This window comes from Poeciliopsis prolifica, unplaced genomic scaffold (genome assembly GCF_027474105.1).
Source record: "Poeciliopsis prolifica strain line A6 unplaced genomic scaffold, Auburn_PproV2 SCAFFOLD046, whole genome shotgun sequence".
Classification (NCBI taxonomy): Eukaryota; Metazoa; Chordata; class Actinopteri; order Cyprinodontiformes; family Poeciliidae; genus Poeciliopsis; species Poeciliopsis prolifica.
The window spans coordinates 1,141,560-1,159,693 of record NW_026562421.1 but is presented as its reverse complement, the minus strand read 5'-3'; the positions used below and the strand labels follow the sequence as shown (position 1 = coordinate 1,159,693).

At 37.2% G+C, this 18,134-nt stretch overlaps 1 protein-coding gene across 1 annotated transcript in view; it reads left to right on the top strand.

The window, feature by feature from the left end:
- Positions 1–18,134, top strand: part of vwa5b1 (von Willebrand factor A domain containing 5B1) — a 31,343-nt gene that overhangs the window by 5,420 nt on the left and 7,789 nt on the right. Inside the window, exons 4-15 of the mRNA XM_055056684.1 lie at positions 1,174–1,399; positions 2,145–2,299; positions 3,736–3,867; positions 5,642–5,766; positions 8,121–8,297; positions 9,142–9,252; positions 10,494–10,696; positions 14,339–14,453; positions 14,653–14,838; positions 15,091–15,292; positions 15,885–16,075; positions 17,146–17,374. Of these exons, the coding sequence (XP_054912659.1) occupies positions 1,174–1,399; positions 2,145–2,299; positions 3,736–3,867; positions 5,642–5,766; positions 8,121–8,297; positions 9,142–9,252; positions 10,494–10,696; positions 14,339–14,453; positions 14,653–14,838; positions 15,091–15,292; positions 15,885–16,075; positions 17,146–17,374 (2,052 nt within the window). The remainder of the gene's footprint in view (positions 1–1,173; positions 1,400–2,144; positions 2,300–3,735; positions 3,868–5,641; positions 5,767–8,120; positions 8,298–9,141; positions 9,253–10,493; positions 10,697–14,338; positions 14,454–14,652; positions 14,839–15,090; positions 15,293–15,884; positions 16,076–17,145; positions 17,375–18,134) is intronic.

Below are 18,134 nucleotides of genomic sequence, written 5' to 3'. Positions count from 1 at the left end.
ACTGTTGATTAAAAAATAAAAAACAACCCAAGAAGTAACACACTCCACTGCTGACGAGAAAACACACCGTACTTCATTTAAAGTTTGCTGCAGCAACACTGATATTTGGTGGTGTGAAGATCATGTCACAGTGAATTTACTGAGATATTGTTAAATTTGTTACAATCTACCATAATTCTGAGGATGAAACAAGGAAAATATAAACAGAATATAGAATACCATATTGCGCAATAAGGACAACATTACAAAATAAACATTTTGCAGTTATTAAAAATAACATACTTTATTCCACATGGAAACAAAAAAAATATGCATGTGTATTTGAGCATAAATAAAAACAGTGCAACAACAGATATGTGAGAATGCTAGGAGAAATGTCATTTAAAATTACCACAAATGTCTAAATAACTATGCAAGTAATTGGGAGCAGTGATGAAAAGAGTCTGACAGCTGCTGGAAGGAGGAATCTATGATGATGCTCCTCTGTGCTCTTACGATGCAGCAGTCTGTTACGGAGTGACAGACTGCCTCAAGCAAAGCCAAGGAAATCCTCAACTGGTTTCAGAGAAGAAAATAAAGCAGCTGAGATTTTCTACATAATGTAATATCATCGTAAACATAGGGTATTCTACTATTTAAATACAATAGATTTTCCCATTGGCCTCTCATTTTATTGCCAATAACATGAAATACTTTATGTATGAACAATGATTTTCTTGTATTTTCTTGTAAGGATATTTTTCGATGTTACCAAGATCTGATGAATAAGTGTCCTGAATATGTTTAATGAGAAAAATGTTAAAATGCTTATTACTTATTTTTCTGTCTGTAATTATATTAATATACTCTGTCATGTCATCCTGAAAGAGAATAAAAATGGCAAATGTTGGATTAATTTTCAGAGACTGCAAGCACCATTAATAATTCAGCCCTAAAGGGTTTCTAAAAATTCACCCAGCTACTATTTTAAATTCATCATTAGGCATATCTTTAAAGATCCATTTGCAGACCAATTAGTTTTTCTGTCTGCAAAAAAACTGTGCCATAACAAGGAAGTTGCTTGAAAGCAAAACAAAACCAATTAACCAAAGAATCCACCATTAAAGTTTACTTTAAAATACATTTACATTGGTTTTTGACACGAAATAATATTAAATTTTTTCTAAACTGGAGTTACAGGGAACATACTGGTGGATGAGGACTTTGAGAGGACTGTGCTTGTGGTTAACCTTGGAATTATCCCCCCAATGGAGACGGTACATATCCTGGTCAGCACGTCGTCTGAACTCACCACTTTGCCCAGCGGAGGAATCAGGGTCTCATCCCCACCGGTTTGTACTCCTCGGGTACAAAGGACCATCAACGAGGAGCAGGGATTGTCGCCAAACTTCTCCCGAACGTAAGAGATCAAAAACCAGATGAAAAGCCAATGTGTGTTAAGATTACATTCTACTGTTTTTAAATGTAGGTTTAACAATTATTTTCAATAAGTTTGATTATAATGAGACTCAGATTAAAAATACTTTTAGATAATAGCAATAGCCTATTTTTCACTAAATCATTTTGGTTTTATGAACACTTAATATTCTAATCTTGTGTTTTCATTCACTGAAAGCAAACAATATATCATATTGACAAATAAAAAAACTTTACTACACACTGCAAAATGCAAAATCTTACCAAGCATTTTTTGTCAAATATCTTAGAACACTTGAAATTTGACCGAACTTATTTAAAAGTGACATTCAAGCAAAATATAAAAGCCTATTTTAAATCAATAATTCCTTTATATTGATGTTTTAGTTCCACTGGTAGATTATTTTTCTTCTAATGTGGAAAAAATAGGTGAAATAATCTGCTAGTGGAACTAGTACTTTTTACAAATCAAAATTATAAAATTGTTTAATTAAAACATGCTCACATTTCTTGCTTAAAAATTACTTGTAAGTTAATTTTTCCTTATTTCACATGCTAATCTGTTAGCACCAGAAACTAGGCCAAAAGTATTTTTGTGTTTTTGCAGAGTATGCATTTAGTGGCTTGAAATGCATAAATTTACTGAAATACATACATTTTAAGTAAGATATTGAACATGACTGTTGTGGAATGTTAATGTTCTTGAAAAATAATATCTTCATTTTTAGTCGTGAAAAACCCACTTGTGCCTCAAGTCCTCACGATCAGAATCCAATCGCCTCTCCGCTGTGGCTGGCAACGCTGCTGGAGGATGAGGCCATAAACTCCATGGATTATGAATTTAACTTCCAGCTGGAGATTCGAGCTCCTTACCTTCTCGCAGGTTGGATGATTTTTCTCTTTTTTTATATGCAAATATTGGAGGCTCTTAACATCTGTAATGTAAAAACTCCTACATCGTGGTGACACTTTCCGTGTTGCATATGTCTGTGCTTGTATATTTTGTCTAAAGTGATCAATTTTATTTTCGAAGAATCCTCTGTTACTTAAAAAATTTCAGTTTCATTCCATTTTTCTGCCTCAGACAGTCGGACTTTATCCACAAGAGAAACATTAACATTTTCTCTTAAATGTATGTAAGATTATTATGTTTATTATGTATGTATCAGGACTTTTTCTCGACATTTTTTGAATTTCTCAACATACTTGGGAGGTTTCTACATATCTACCATCAGTTTATTTGGAGAAAAAGACAGTGATTTCAGATGCTGATCTAAATCATAAAAAATGTAGGGGAAGGTGTTTGGTGATGAGCTGCACAAACACAGCTCACCTCCAAACATGCTTTTGCTGCAGTCAGAGACAATCCAAAGTCAAGGTTTTTTCTTTTTCTGAGCTGATCATTGAGTCTCTGACTTGCAAACTGAAGAAGTCACAACTTATCTCAGTCTCCCACCAACCAGGTTAAATTTGCAGTTTTCCAAATTTCCAATTTTATGAAAAACATAAAATTGTGTCATGACACTGGATGAATCTCACAAACAGCCATGCATATTATCTTGTATCATAATTTGTGACCCTAGTTAACGTCTGTGTAACTTCAATGCATCTCCTTTCTCATACAAAAGTGGGCTAGATTATATCTAAAGCAGGTCATTTTCTGAAAGAACAACATATCAGAAGAGTAATTAAGCTAAAATCATACAAAATGTTGCATCTAAGATGCAAAAAAATGTTGTAAACATGTTTTACTCCAAACACCCCAAGTGGCATACTTTGAGCTCTGCCCAGTTCAAATTGTGGAAAAAAAAGCCATATTTTGCTAATCAATTATTAACTAATTAATTAAAAATAATAATAAACCGATCAGGCCAACACTGTACTGATATTAAGTTGAACAGAAAAGGTTGAATTTTTTGCATGTTGCATCCTTTGAAACAAATGCAACATTACTGCAGTTCAGAAAATAAACACTTTATTTACTTATTTAAAAGAGGAACTGAATTAAATAATTGCATATTTTAATGTATTTTTGATACTGAAAAGCTTAAATAAAATCACCAGAATTTTCCAATATTTTTATCTGACTAATTGGCTAATCGATAGATTAATTGATTACTAAAATAATCTTTATTTGCAGCCCTCATTTTATCTTCAACAGCTTTTTATTCAAACTGCACAGGTATGTTCGTTGAGTTGTTGCTTGTTAACGTTGCCTCCTCGGTGTGTGAATTCCTCTGGAAATGTGTGCCCAGGATGCTGTTAGCAACTGGAGTAATTGCTGGTATTTTAGAGCCACTTGTTGTTTGCTCTGTGTAGGAGTGGAGAGCCCTTCTCATGCCATCCGAGCTGATGCAGACCCTCTGGCCCGCTCGGCAACCAGCGTCGTCATCACACTGGCCGACAAGTACACTTACGACTGCCCTGTCGAAATACTCATCTACCCCAGCGGTAGGTTTATGACTTAAAACTCAGCTCTGCACTTAGGCTTTTATTCATTTACAAGTAAAATATTCTGATACTGGCTCTTAGCTCTTTTTTCTTTTACACAATATGAGGCCTGTAATCAGATCAGCGGATTTTATCCTGACTCACAACCTTTCTTAGAGCACCTGTCCAGGAAAAAAAAAAAAAAGCATGCCAGCAGAGTCCCTCTCCACCATAAAGGAGTACACTGCCAAGGTTGTTCCTCCCATTGTGGTCTTTTTTGTCCCTCAAGGCCATCTTGATCTCCACCATGTGTGGGCTGGTTGTCTCCTGGAGGCAGGAATGAGCCGTGGACACACTGAGTTGATGGACCTCTTATGAGCACTTTGTTCACAAGCAGACCTGTGGTCTGTCTGGGACAATCTAATTCACAGCAGACTTGTGCTGCGGCTTCTCCCACAAGAAGGAGGCTCAGCTTCAGCCAGGGGATGAAGGAGACAGAGCTGTGCTTCAAACATTCACACATAGCTTTTAGCAACACCATTGTGTTTTGATTATTGACAATATAATGTGACAAGTAAGACCTTAAACGGCATTACTGTTGACATATATTATACATATTTCTAGTCCAGGTTTACATATGATGATAATTCTTTAAAATTTCAATAGCCTAAAATTAAGAAAAAATGAAAATTACTTTCACAAGAAATTCTTGCATCTATGCGGAACACAATGTTTACCAAGGCTAAAGTAGATGCAGCAACGTTAATATTTGAGCTGATGAAGTGAAGATTTATATACGTAGTTAAAGAATGCAAAACCACAAAATCTTACTAAGTTTTTGAATCTAATTTCTTGTGCCATTATCTTAGTAGACTTGAAATATTAAAAAAACTAACTTACAAGTAACTTTTCAGCAAGAAATAGGAGCTACTTTCAAGTTAATAATTCCTCCATATTTGGTGAAAAGTATAAGCAATAGCTAATACTTTTTCAGCAATATTAAGAAAGTATTGACTTAAAACAAGCTCATGTTTCTTCCTGAAAAGTTACTTGTAAATTAGTTATGCCTTGTTTCAAGTGTGCTGAGATTTTTTTGCACAAGGAAATACTAAAATACTTACCATAAAATCAGAAACATAAGGTGCACTGGGATGCATAAACATGTTCCTCCCAACTGAATGACCAAATTGCCTTTACATTAGCAAGCCAGAAAGAGTGTATTGGTCTCACATTACATGGATCAGTCAAATGGGGTCCATTGAGGTGCTGGATAATACAATACGGAGCTGTGTGGAAACAAATATTTCCAAACTTTAATGAACTGAAGAAAATAGTAGGCCAAAATTCATTCAAAATGATGTGGGAGATTTATAAAGTCACACAAAATAAAAAAGAAAAGTTGCAGAAAAGTTCCTGCTTTAAGCTGGTGAATTTTCCATTTTGGCTTAAACTTCAACTGAGTGACAGTGTGAAATTTTAATTATTTTAAAACCTGGCAATGATCCAAATTTGATTTTATCCTGATTTGTGAAATTCTATAGTTGGAAGAGTGCGCCGACTGCAGTCCTCACCAAACCTTCATCCTTTCCCTCAGCAAGAAAGAGAGAAACTTAATCCTTTTGCTCATTTAGTTTTCTTTTCTTTAGCCCCACTGTGATACAATTAACTCTACAATCAGTGTGGGCATAATTCTGTGCTTTTGGATTATCTCTTAACTCCCCTGTGAAGCTTTCAGTGACAGAAACTGACAGTTTTCATCTTGATGTCTATGTTCTCCATCCCTGTGCCACATCAGAGCCCCATGTGCCGCACGTTCTCGTCGAGAATGGAGACATGACGCAGGAGGAGTACGACGAGTATCTTCACAGTCGGAGTGATTTCATCAAAGCAACCAAGAAGGACTCCAGCAATCAGAGGAAAGTGAGTGTGTCGCCAACATTAGCTCCCTCTACTTGAACTGATGACAACGATATTATACGCATTTCCTTTCAGAAGGCATCAACATAAAAGCTAAGAACTGCAACAGATGTTTTTTAAAAGATGAATTTATGTTATTTTAATTGCAGTCTGCAGCAGAGTGTAATCCTGATATAATCATAAAACATCTGGGAGTTACTTGTATAGTTGAATATTTCTAAAACTGTAGACATTTGTAGAAGTTTGCAATAAAACAATATGGATAATTCAGTTCATTCAGTGTCTCATAAATATTATCGCCTTCATCATCTACGTAAAGTTTCCATTAAGATTTTGTGTTTCTCCTTCTTGAAGCTAATATGATACTTTTCTGAAGTAATCAAACCATTACTTGGTCTTTCTAATCTGAGGTCTTTGTCAAATTAGATCTGAGCCTTAAAAATATTTGACTGATTTTGCATTTGCTGAGACCTCCGTATTCAAAAGGTTGAATACCAATGAGCCTTTAAAAATGCATCAGCAATAATCAATTCTCCTTTTCACTGTTAAACTTTAAATGTCTCTGCAAATGCAAGTTAATCTGTTGGAATTTATTTTGCTAAGAAATTAGACTTTATTAGGAATTTAAAAAAATAGTTTCTGTGAACTCATAAAGTTTATTCTTGTAAATTTTTGACTTTGCAAACTCAGAGGTTTTTTGTAGAAAATTTCCAAATTTGTTTTGTGGAAATTTACTCATTTTCTCTCTATCTACATAACTGTTGACAGGAGTAGCAGCCATTTTGAAGCACGACGTTCGCCTTTCAAGTTGTATCTGGGATTAGTTGATTTTAGTACAACGTTTAAGGGACAATCATTTTTTCCATTTCATATGGGATTTCTCTTAGCAAGTGAAATCATCATCTGAAAACTGCTTTCTGTGTTTCGTCAGGTTATCTTTGTCTGAAAATATATATTTTTTGATGATCTGAAGCATGTAGATTTGACAAAACAAAAAAGCAAAACCTGGAGAATCCCTGTCATGGGGATAATCCTTTTTGACAGCTTTGCATACCTCAGTGGCATCGATGGAGAACATGCAGGAAAGCACTCCTCCACCTCCTGAAGTGCCTTGTTTGTCGTCAAGGCTCCTTCAATCAGAGGGAAAGGCTCTTTAGGGAAGAAGGACCTTTAAAGAAGGATGTTAATCAGAAAGGGACAAGAAGAGTGGCTCTAATTTACAGTAACATAAGAAGCTATAGATTTCTTCAGGCATTACACACACACACACCCATACACACACACCTACACCCCCCACACCCCCACACACACCTATATTTATATATATATCCAACTCCTACATATCTGCTAATCCACATACTGTACTGCAAATGTTTTATTTTTAATTAGGGCAAAATTATTACAAATAAGTTAAAATATTCTTAGAATGGAAAATGTTTGATGCAATACGAAGTATAGATTTGTGTTATTTTACTACTTAAATCTGTGGTGACACTTCTGGTTTTGTTTTGCTTATTCTGCTGTGTATTTTGAATTTACCTGTTGCTATGTCTTGTATATTCTTTTTGATCCTTTAAAGCACTTTGGTCTTCTACACATTGGTAATAAAGCACTTCATAAATAAATGATTGATTGTCAATAATGTTTTGAATTTCCTTTACTCTGATTCAACCAGAATCTGCTTTTAATTAATTTATTAAACATGCCTAAATACATCAAAATTTGATCCAAAATGTGATCTTGTTTCATAGCTAACAATGAGCCTCCAAAACTTTAATTTCTATTTCATAAGGCACGCATGCAAATTCCTTTTTGATTTTTGTGGCACACTTTACACACTCCATTTTTATTTGTTTTTTGCAAAAAATCTATTTAAATAATTGTGTGCTTAGTTTGTTGCTGTGTAGGTAAAAAAGGACAATATAATTTTTTTAGGACTGTAAATTGGTTTAGAAATTATAATTTTATTTGGTAATAATTCTGACCTGACAATTTTGTGTACATCTCGGCTCTTTGATCATAAAAGACAGTCTTGTTCCTCTGGGTCAGGGTTGAGTTCTGAGATTATCTCTGCATGGGGCCATTCACATCAAGCTTTGATGATGAGACTATTAAGTGACCAGCAGACCTAAACTGGAGGGGAAGAGCACTTAGCCATAAAAATGGGTTTCTATGGAAACACTCCAAAGAAGAGGCTCATTCTGCCTGATTTTTTTTCCCCCAGCACATTTTCAATAATTGATGTATTTTGTCAATCTGATCACTTGTGCATTTTGTACTGAATTCTCTGCAAATCCTCTCAAGTTCATTATCTCCCCAGTAATGTATTTGTGATTCTGCTCTGCTTCTTCATCCAGGTGGACGTCATTCACAGACGGCTGCATAAGGACATCCTCCACAACCCCGTGGTCATGTTGAACTTTTGCCCCGACCTCAAATCCATCTGCTCAGACCTGAGGAAAGTTCACGGAGAATTCATCTTCCTTATTGACAGAAGCGGCAGCATGAGCGGACTCAACATCCACCGTGTGAAGGTGTTATTACCTCAGCTTGACATGTCATCTTGTTTTATTAGCTGCTATTATTTACATATAAATACTTCCTGTGTCTCTGACTCTGATTTATCAAGATTAATTTTGTTCAATTATATTAGCAACACATCATTTATTTTTAAAAACAGCTCAACTGAAGGCTAATTTTAGGCGTAAAGGGGGATTTTAGTTGTGTATAACTGTGGTCTATGGATATTATATTGTCCATTCTTCCATCCATCCCTACAGTTTGTTAGCAGATTCTGTTAAGTTGCATCATGTTTAATGAATATTCTCAACCAGACTCGAGGAATTCTGAAACTTTTATTTATTTATGTGGTTTTCTTTAAACATTTATGTTATTTGACTGGTGATGGCAGCTGCTGTTTTCTCTCTCTCTCTCTCCCTCTCTCTCTCTCTCTCTCTTTTTTTTTTAATAAACTCACCTTTGATCTTTTATTGGATCTGTCAGACATCACACTGTGGGCTTAAAGTCAGTCTCAGTGGGTTTGACAGAGATGCAATGACAATTTTCCACAAATCTTTTAAAAGATACATAAAAAATCTGGAACCTTCTTTTTTGAAGCTCTTTTTCTTTTCTTTTCTAAAAGCAATTGAATTCTGAGTCGTATTCATGTTTGAATCAATGCAGCCTTGGTGCTGCTCACCTGAATGAAAGTGGAGGTAAGTGGTATAATTTCTGAAACTGCCCTTGAACTGGTGAAGAAGCAGTGATTGGTGAAATGACAAGGTGTGATGCTGCTCACTTATCAGTGCAACATTTGCAGATGAGTGATGACAGGTTTTCGTTTTAAAATCCAAATTGGCTCCTGGCGTTCTCTTCCAGGACGCCATGGTGGTTATCCTGAAGAGTTTGATGCCTGGCTGCCTTTTCAACATCATTGGATTTGGATCCATGTTCAAATCACTCTTCACAACCAGCCAGAACTACGAGGAGGTAAAAGTATACAATGCAGGCACAAAGTCGTGGTTAAATAACTTAGAAAAAGTTTAAACATTTTCATGATGTACATTCTCAAAGGAAGTCTTGCACATAATTGGAGTCAATTGCTTCCAATCTGTTTTATCGGCATGAATTTAACCAGGAGACCTTTGTTTCTTTAATCCCAGTGACATAAATCTAGTCTGCAGAGAAGAGAGCAGATCAATGGGATTAGCATCAGTGCTAAGATCTAAATCAACAAGTGCCAACATTTAGCTTGGAGGACTCTATGCTAACATTGTTTTTGTTACAGTGGGTGAAACGCTAGACTCAGGTTAGCTCAAATAAGACAGCAGTTTGTGTATAAGTGATTTTCCACTATTTCATACAAAATAAACATCTTGTAATTATAGTTGTAGTGCTGATGGCTTATTTATTGAATTTATGTTAGCAAGTTAATTCTCTTGGTTTTTATTTTGGTAATAGGAACCATGAATCAGTCTATTTATTTTTGCAAATTGACATGCTGACTTTCCTGGACTGTTGTCAATGTTCAAAATATTGTTACCTATAAAAGATGGAAAACTGGTACTTCCGTGTGACCCAAGTAAAGACTGTGGGTGGCCAACATTATGCAAGAGGGGAGCACGGCACCTCCTGCCCCCCTCTTGGAGGCACCATTGTATGATGCCATATTTTGGTTTATTAAAGTTAATTAATTATACAACTTTTAAAGCTACAATTAATAATAAGTTAATAATAATAATGATAGTAATAATAAACATTATAATGGGCATTATTTAATTTTATTTAGCATTTTCAATTTTTTTTTATTTCTAATTTATTCCTGATGATTGCATTATTTTATATACCATAACAAACAACACACATTCCATACTGTGCATAATTAATATATAATATTTTTGTCTCTCTTTTAGTCTGTTTATCTATTCTTGTTAGTTTTATTTACCTCACAATAAAGGAGAAAAAAATCATAAAACATCAGAAAGTGGGCCAGGTTTGTTACATAAAAGATGAACATGCTTTACCTGTTTACTTCTTCATGACATTTCTCTGTTCTATTTTAATGTGTTTCACGCTCATAACTTTTAATCATTAGTGATTTGGTGTTTTTAATTCAGTTAATTGAAAAAGTGCTTTCGGTAGTATCTAAGGGAATAGAGGTGTTTCTGTTTTGTGTTCTGTGAGAATAGGATTCTATGTTTCATTCACTCCTACTCACTGTCATGATCCAGGAGGCCCTGGCGCAGGCTTGTGATTACGTCAGGAAGATGAGAGCCGACATGGGGGGCACCAACATGCTGGCGCCGCTCACCTGGATTGTGAGGCAGCCCACGTTCAGTGGTCACCCCAGGCTGCTCTTTCTGCTCACAGACGGAGCCATCAGCAACACAGGCAAGGTTATTGAGTTGGTGCGCAGCCACGCACGCTGTATCAGGCAAGTATCACTGTCAACACATCTTCTTTTGTGACTCAGATCAATAAGTTATGCTGTTGTAAATGTTGTCAATATTGTATTGTTAGGTATTTTCCTCGAACCTACAATAAAATAACCACAGACAATGTATATGAATTAAATATGGTCAGGCTTCTGCAGAAGGAGAAGTCTCCACCAACAGCTCCTCCAAGCTGTTCATAGAGCGTTCTGATCTGCTTTCACGTGAGCTCCCTCTTTATTGTCAAAGAAAAACAGTCACATGGTGCAGGTCAGGAAACAACAGAGGTCGTAAAACATTTAACACAAACAGACCAACAACTCAGTTCCAGGTGTGATATCTAATTTACAATCTGAGCCCAGTTGAGCTCTGGGTCAAACTGTCACCTAAGACTGGGTAGATAAACACCAGAGAAGACTTTAAGGTCTGAGAACCATAAAGTTGTACTATCTCGCATGAAGACAGTCGTAACCTCCAGGTCAGTTTATACTAAAATCACAATAATACTTTAGACTGAATATAAACTAAAGTAACAACAAAATGATAATACTAAAAAATATCTAACAGTATAACATCAGGCTTTTTTTTATATGAGTAACATTCATTTTGGTCTTTAAAATAACATTTTGACATAGCTTTATATATTGGTCTATCTGATTATGTCATTTTTTTATGTTAAATTATTGATTTTTTTATCAGGGACATTTAAAAAAACAGGTGTTGTTTTCTTTATACTTCAACATTATGTGTTATTACTTAAAATCTACATAAATTATATTGATGTCTAAGTTGTAATGTGACAAAATAAGCTAAAGGGGTGTAAATAGTTTTGCAAGGCACTAGCTCCTCCATTTTGTAATGCTATTCAAAAACGTAGAGCTAAGACAGATTTAAATTAATTAAGACATAATCTTCCAATGCTCCACAAGACAAATCAACAGCTTATTCACAAAATAAAATCACTAGTGTGGGCTTATCTAGGTGTTGAAATGTAAACCAGGGCACAATGCTGTAATCCTCTTAAAATGAAATGTGGGAACATGGAGCCCGTCTAACCTCTTTTAAGCATCCGACATCACAAATCTGTCCTGGAGGAAACATCTGTGCAGCTTTCAGCCACAACAAAGCTGCGCGAATGCTAGAATGAAGGAATAAGAAACCAGCATGTGAGCTCCATCTGTCAACTTGCAGATGACACAACAAATCTGCATCGCTCCAGGAAGTTGTTTTATTTTGCCGCTTGCATTTAAGACTCACACTGTGAAATCCTCGTCCAGAGTCCTTTTCTGGAAATAATTGACTTTTGTATTCCCCTTTTAATGGATGACTGCCCCTGGATAATTGCATTAGGTGCGGAAAGCTCAGCCAACTCATCAACACTTCCTGGGTCATTATCGCTCTATGCTTACAAATCAGCACAGCCACTCAGAGACCAGATCAAACAAGGAGGAATCTCCAAAAGACTAAAGTCAGGATCTATACTGCCTGGAAAGTGACACACTCACTCTAATCAGCAATGCTTTATATCATAAAAAATTCAAAAGGAGAGTGTTGGTGCAACGCAATTAGCTGACCCATCCTTTTTGAGATACTGACGGTATTATGCAACTAAAAACATATTTCACTCCACTGTAATAGCCAGGAGGAACTTTAGTCCTCATGAAAGATAAAATTATGCTTTGAACTCCAAACCTTTGCAGAAGTATTCATACTCCTTAGGCATATTCACAAGTGAAAGTGAGAATAATACATAATTTATTTTTGTTTTTAGCTAATAAAAATAAAAAAGTGGAGTCTGCATTCATTTACATTTACTCTGACAATTCTCACATCCCTTCCGTAAGGAATTTCTCGCATTGGCCTGGATTGATTTTCTACCATACCAATCTGCAAAAAGAAGAAGTTGTGAACGATAACATCACTTTTCAGCGTTGTTCTATGATTACAATTGGTTTGTAGTTTCAGCAATGGCAACGGAGGAAGTGAACGAATTTGTTCAGTCTGTGTCTGACGCTTCCAAATATTGAACTAATATTAACAACCATCTTGTTTGGCTCAGCACTTCTCTCTTTGTAGTGGAGGATAGTAACTTCACAGCATTGAACTGACACATTGCATATGTCACAGAGACCAGAGAAACAAATCGGCAGGCGGGTCTAATAACCGGGCTCTTTATACCCAAATAATAAAGCTCGTCATAATTTAACTTTACAACATAGATATGCCTGCAACAGCAGAGCTTACAAGTTTCACCGCCACAGAGAATGACTGTCATTCTGAAATTAATCTGATAGAAAGTACAACAAAGCACAGCGAGATGTTTGTGTGAACGCGCGCTGCCGTTCATGCAAGCTGGACGATCTGGAAGATGCTTTTCCAGGCGGCTCCAATATAAGCCTTAACTATAAATGCAATACTGCTATCTTGGCTCAAAAACATGCTCAACCCGAGTTGTCAAAAGCGCGACTATAACTCAGCCTTCAATCCCTGACATCTCTCTGTACCACCGACAGAGAGAACAGGGGATGTAAGGCAGCTGGGCCGATACAGTTCACAATCAGTCTACAGTTAACTCAAAGTTTATGAATAATGTCAGAATTGCTACCTATAACTAGTCCGGCTCCTTCGCTGGGCTGGTGGTTTTGGTGGGTCTGAATCGTTGCCAACAAAAAAGTCTGGTCCAAGACAAGGAACAAAATATGCCTCAGTTTTTGGCTTTTCATTCCTTTCTTTTTTCCATTCTTTTTACTTTGCTGCTCCATGGAGCTCCACTCATGTCAACTTTGTCCGTAAAAATGCTCTGGCTTGTTTGCTATCTCTTGCCAAGTGACTGATGATGACGTTGATGGACGGCTAGTGACAAGCTTTACCCAGAACACACAATATGGATGTCCACTTATAATTTTGTGTGTCATAAAGTTAAATGTAAGTGAAAATAAAGCCACTCATGTAGCACAACATTTTATTCAATATTTTACACCCACTATGTCACTAAAATTAGTTGGTTTTGTAAAGCTTTTCAGCAAACATGAGTCAACAATGACTGGGGCAGCCTTCTATGTAATTTAATGGGGTACTGTTCTACATAATCCTACATACACCGTACTCGACAGGAGAGGGTCCGCTTTCTCCAGCTCTCATCAGATGTGATAAAGGCTTGGATCCCTGGAGTCATATTCTGCCTCCCGTCCAGGCCTTCTTCAGCCCCCCCGAAGCTCCACCCCTGGTCACAGACAAACGTTAGCGACTCGTTAAAGTTTAAAACTTCAACAGAGTCCATGTCTAAAGGAAACAATTGCTTCTCATTAGCCAGGAGTCTTGAAAATCTGTACAAAATAAACAGAAGAAGGGGTTGGTTTTTATCAAGCTAATTTCCACCTGTATTTGTAGTGACTATTTTGGAATTTTATTTGCCGAGAAGTTTGGGAATTTTGTCCTTTTCATGGTCCACTCCATATAAAAGGTTTTTGGTTGTAATGTGGCAAAATCTAAAAATCTTCAAGAGCTGAGCTACTTTTCCAAGACTCTGTGTGAATTGTGTCATTGATGATTGATGGAAATGTACACCCCTCCTGTGAACACATCTGTTGCTATATGCTGAAGAATCTGTCCCTGAAGGTGCTGCCTTTAATGTTTCTGTGCAGATGTTTCACATTCGGTATTGGACAAAATGCATGCCGGAGGCTGGTGCAGGGGTTGGCGGCTGTTTCCAAAGGAACAGCCGAATTCCTGGCTGATGGAGAGCGGCTGCAGCCCAAGGTACTGATTTCCAGCCTGGAGTGTCACTCATAATGACATCTATAGTTATTCTGAAGGCCACCGGAGAGCCATTATGCAGCCATTTCAATACTTCGAGTGCCTGGCACTGATACCCATTAAGACATCATATGTGAGACACCAACCCCTCTGTGAAACTATCAAAAGGAAGCTGTGTTATTTCTATGTTTTTACTCCATAGATGATAAAGTCGCTGAAGAAAACTATGTCCCCGGTACTCAGTGACATTTCCATCGAATGGCTCTTTCCTGAAACCAAAGAGGTGCTGCTCTCCCCTGTTGGCAACACCTTCCTCTTTCCAGGAGACAGTCTGATTGGCTACAGTGTGGTGTGCGACACTACCCGTTACCACGACAACCCCAAATCTGTAAGACACCTGTTGAAGGGTAGCAATTAGGTTAATTTATCAGTGGGTCAGAAAAGCAACCTTTTCCGGTTTACAAACTGTCTTGTAAAATTGCTACTACTGCAAAAACAGTTTGAAGGTAAATCCCGAGTGGAAGCCCTTGAGAAATATTTTCTGAATGGAAAAATAAATAAATGAAACCTTGTGAATTGCTTGATCAAATAAGCTAAAAACCACTCAACGGAATGAGTCACCTGCTTCACATCTCAACAGGATAAAAGGAGGCGATACAGCATGATGCGCTCCATTGAGTCGGCCAGCTCGGTGTTTTACCACTCACAAGAGGAGGAGGTGGGGAAGTCGGGAACAGACAGTCTGGGGTCCCACCGGGAAGCACCCTCTGGCACGCTGCATGACTACTACCAGGATGCCATGACAGAGAGTGGCCTCGTCATCACAGAGCCAGACCTCACCGGTAAGAACTGCACAAGCGGATTTCCTTTCGCTTGTTAAATCTGTGGGTTTTATCACAAAGTGCAGGAATTTTTACTTTAATCAATAGTTTACTCATAGTCAGAGACAGAGTACCCAAAAATTACACTCAAGTAAAAGTAGCACTACTCCAAAAGTTACAAGTAGCCATCCAGGAAATTACTCAAGAGTGAAAAAGTATTTGGTAAAATGTCTGCTCAAGTACTGAGTAGACATGAGACATGTACTCTTTATGCACAACTCGGATAAAATCCAAATTAAGTAAGTTGTATTGATATCTAATATCAATCAAATAAGCTAAAAACCACTCAACGGGATGAGTTACCTGCGTCACATTTCAACAGGATAAAAATAAACATTTTTAAGAATATAAATAATATTGAACTTGTAGTCAATTTCTTTGGGATCCTACCAAGCACAAATTTATACCTGCTTATGTATGGGACTATGTATTAGTGTGCAGGGTATTAATTTGTATTAATACCCTGTAAACTAAATGTATTATTATTATTGGTACATAAGTGTAACATTGGTTTCTAATGTAGTGATTGTAAATTTTTTAACTCAATGTTTAGATGACACATCACCAAGGAGACGTGCATACAGCACAAACCAGCTCATGGACTACAATCCAGCAAAGAAATCCTTCACTCCCAGTGACCCCAACTCTGTGGTGCCCAAGAATCCCCTGAGGAGGAGCAAAGTCCAGGACCTGACCGGCCAGATGAGCCCTGAGCAGGAAATGCAGTGGAAGAACGACTGCCAGGTATGACCTGTCGCTGAAAGCTACCACTGAATCAGGTCAACCATTTTCCCTACATCTGATTAGTGAGTGCCGCTTGTTTAAAGACCCTACCATTGACACTCAAAATAAAGCGCTAGCATGTAATTAAAGCAGCAGATTGTGGATTTATCTAATGATAGAGTCGTCATACTGTCAAGTAGAAAATGATATTTGCATTTAGAATTCAGTTGGCAGCGAAGGGAGCTACCTGACCCCTTCTGGATTGGAGTATAATCAAGAAGAGACTAACATGTCCTTCTCAGTAATTAAGGGCACAATTATTGAATCGCAATTACGTTTGAATAATTCAGGAAGCAAGTTGCCATGACTAAACAGTATTAGCAGGAGGAAGCCGTGTCTGCTCCAGGTAAATCCCATTGAAGAATTCTTGCTTAATCTGACTTAATGAATAATTATAGCAAATCTTTTATTTGAATTAAAGGAGGTCATAAGACATGGAAACCTTGGGGCATTTGAACTTCTCAAGAGGATAAACAATCCATCTGTCAGTCTGCCTCCATTTATCTGTCTAATTTGTGTTTTGGTACACAGCGAGCTTCTGCTCTGTTTCTTTTGATAATCAGATAAATCAAGAAAATACTGCTAAAGTATTCATGCTCTGCATTTTGTCACGTTGCAATCACACCGTTCGGTGTATTTTATTTGACTTTTTTTAATAATAAACAATAGAAGAAATGCTGCATATTTTTGAGGTACTGAAAATAGTCTGGCTCTTCAGATCTTATTATTAATATTTTAAATAAGTTTTTATAAACTAAAGTTTATGGGTATAACAGGACAAAAACTGGAAAAATTCAAATTACATGAATACTTAATCAAGTCTCTGTGAATTTCCAATTTTGGGCTTCAGGCTGTGGGCATTTGTTTTTTCTTTCATTAAAAATTACCAGCAGAGTCTCCCTCTCAAACATCCCTTGATGCGATCAAAAACAGAGCTTGTTGAGCTCACAGAAATGATCAGAATAATAATGAGCTGATATTGTATCTCGCTTTATCGACCCAATAATGGCACCTGGGTTTTCCGGTTTTAGCCACAGCTGGCTGGTCTGTGTGCCCCGTCCTTCAGAGGGCGACCTGGCACCGTTCACACGCCGCCTCCACAGCAGGAGGATGACTCTGAGCTTCATTCCCAACCCCAGCTACAGGATGGCCCTCAGCCAAGCGACAGCACTGGGGTCCCTGTGGCTCGCAACCCTGCTGGGGACGATGGGTCCAGATCGTCCACGGACAGCCCCTCTGTCGGCAGCATTGGAGACACAGGTGACAACACAAACACAGCCTTTCTGGTTTAGTGGGAAACATTTTCTTTATGTCAGATAATGTGTCAAAAACATGTTCACTTGTTAAGTCTGTCATTTTAGGGCAGAATTCATACTTACTTCTATTAAAAGCCCAAAGTTTAGTACTCTAGGCATATCAGTGGTTGCTATACAAAATTATAATCAACTTTGTATGTGAAGAGCATGAAAGAAAAAAAAAATTTTTACAGTTCACCAAAAGTTGAGTGTTATTTTAAAGTGCTGAATCCAAAGCTCTACTGTAAAATTGCAGATTAAAGTTTTCCATAAATGGGACATATGTTCAGAGCCCCAAGTAGAGGGGGCTTGTTGCGCCAATGCCTCAATAACTCTACGTTGAGTAAACTTTGTCAATGTTCCACTAATGTTGAAAAAACACAATTTTGCGATTGTGTTATTTCCAGTAAATAAGAAACGCAGTTAAAATCACACATAAATAACTTTGTTCACTCGATAAGTCATTAAAAACATGTGGTCCCATGATCCACTTATGTCCTGTTGTCTTCTTCTTCCTGGTTTGGGCCAGTGGCAACATTTGGTTTTTGATCCTGTGATTTTTGTGATACAACAAAATGTTTCCATTGGAGTTTTGACCTCTGCAGTATAACAATGAGTGAGAATCACTTGCTTGGCTCTTTAGTGGTTAAAATTATATTTATTTTCACTGAAAAGGTCACATAAAATTGAGCTCCACTTCATCTTCTGTGACCCCTTTGCCATGA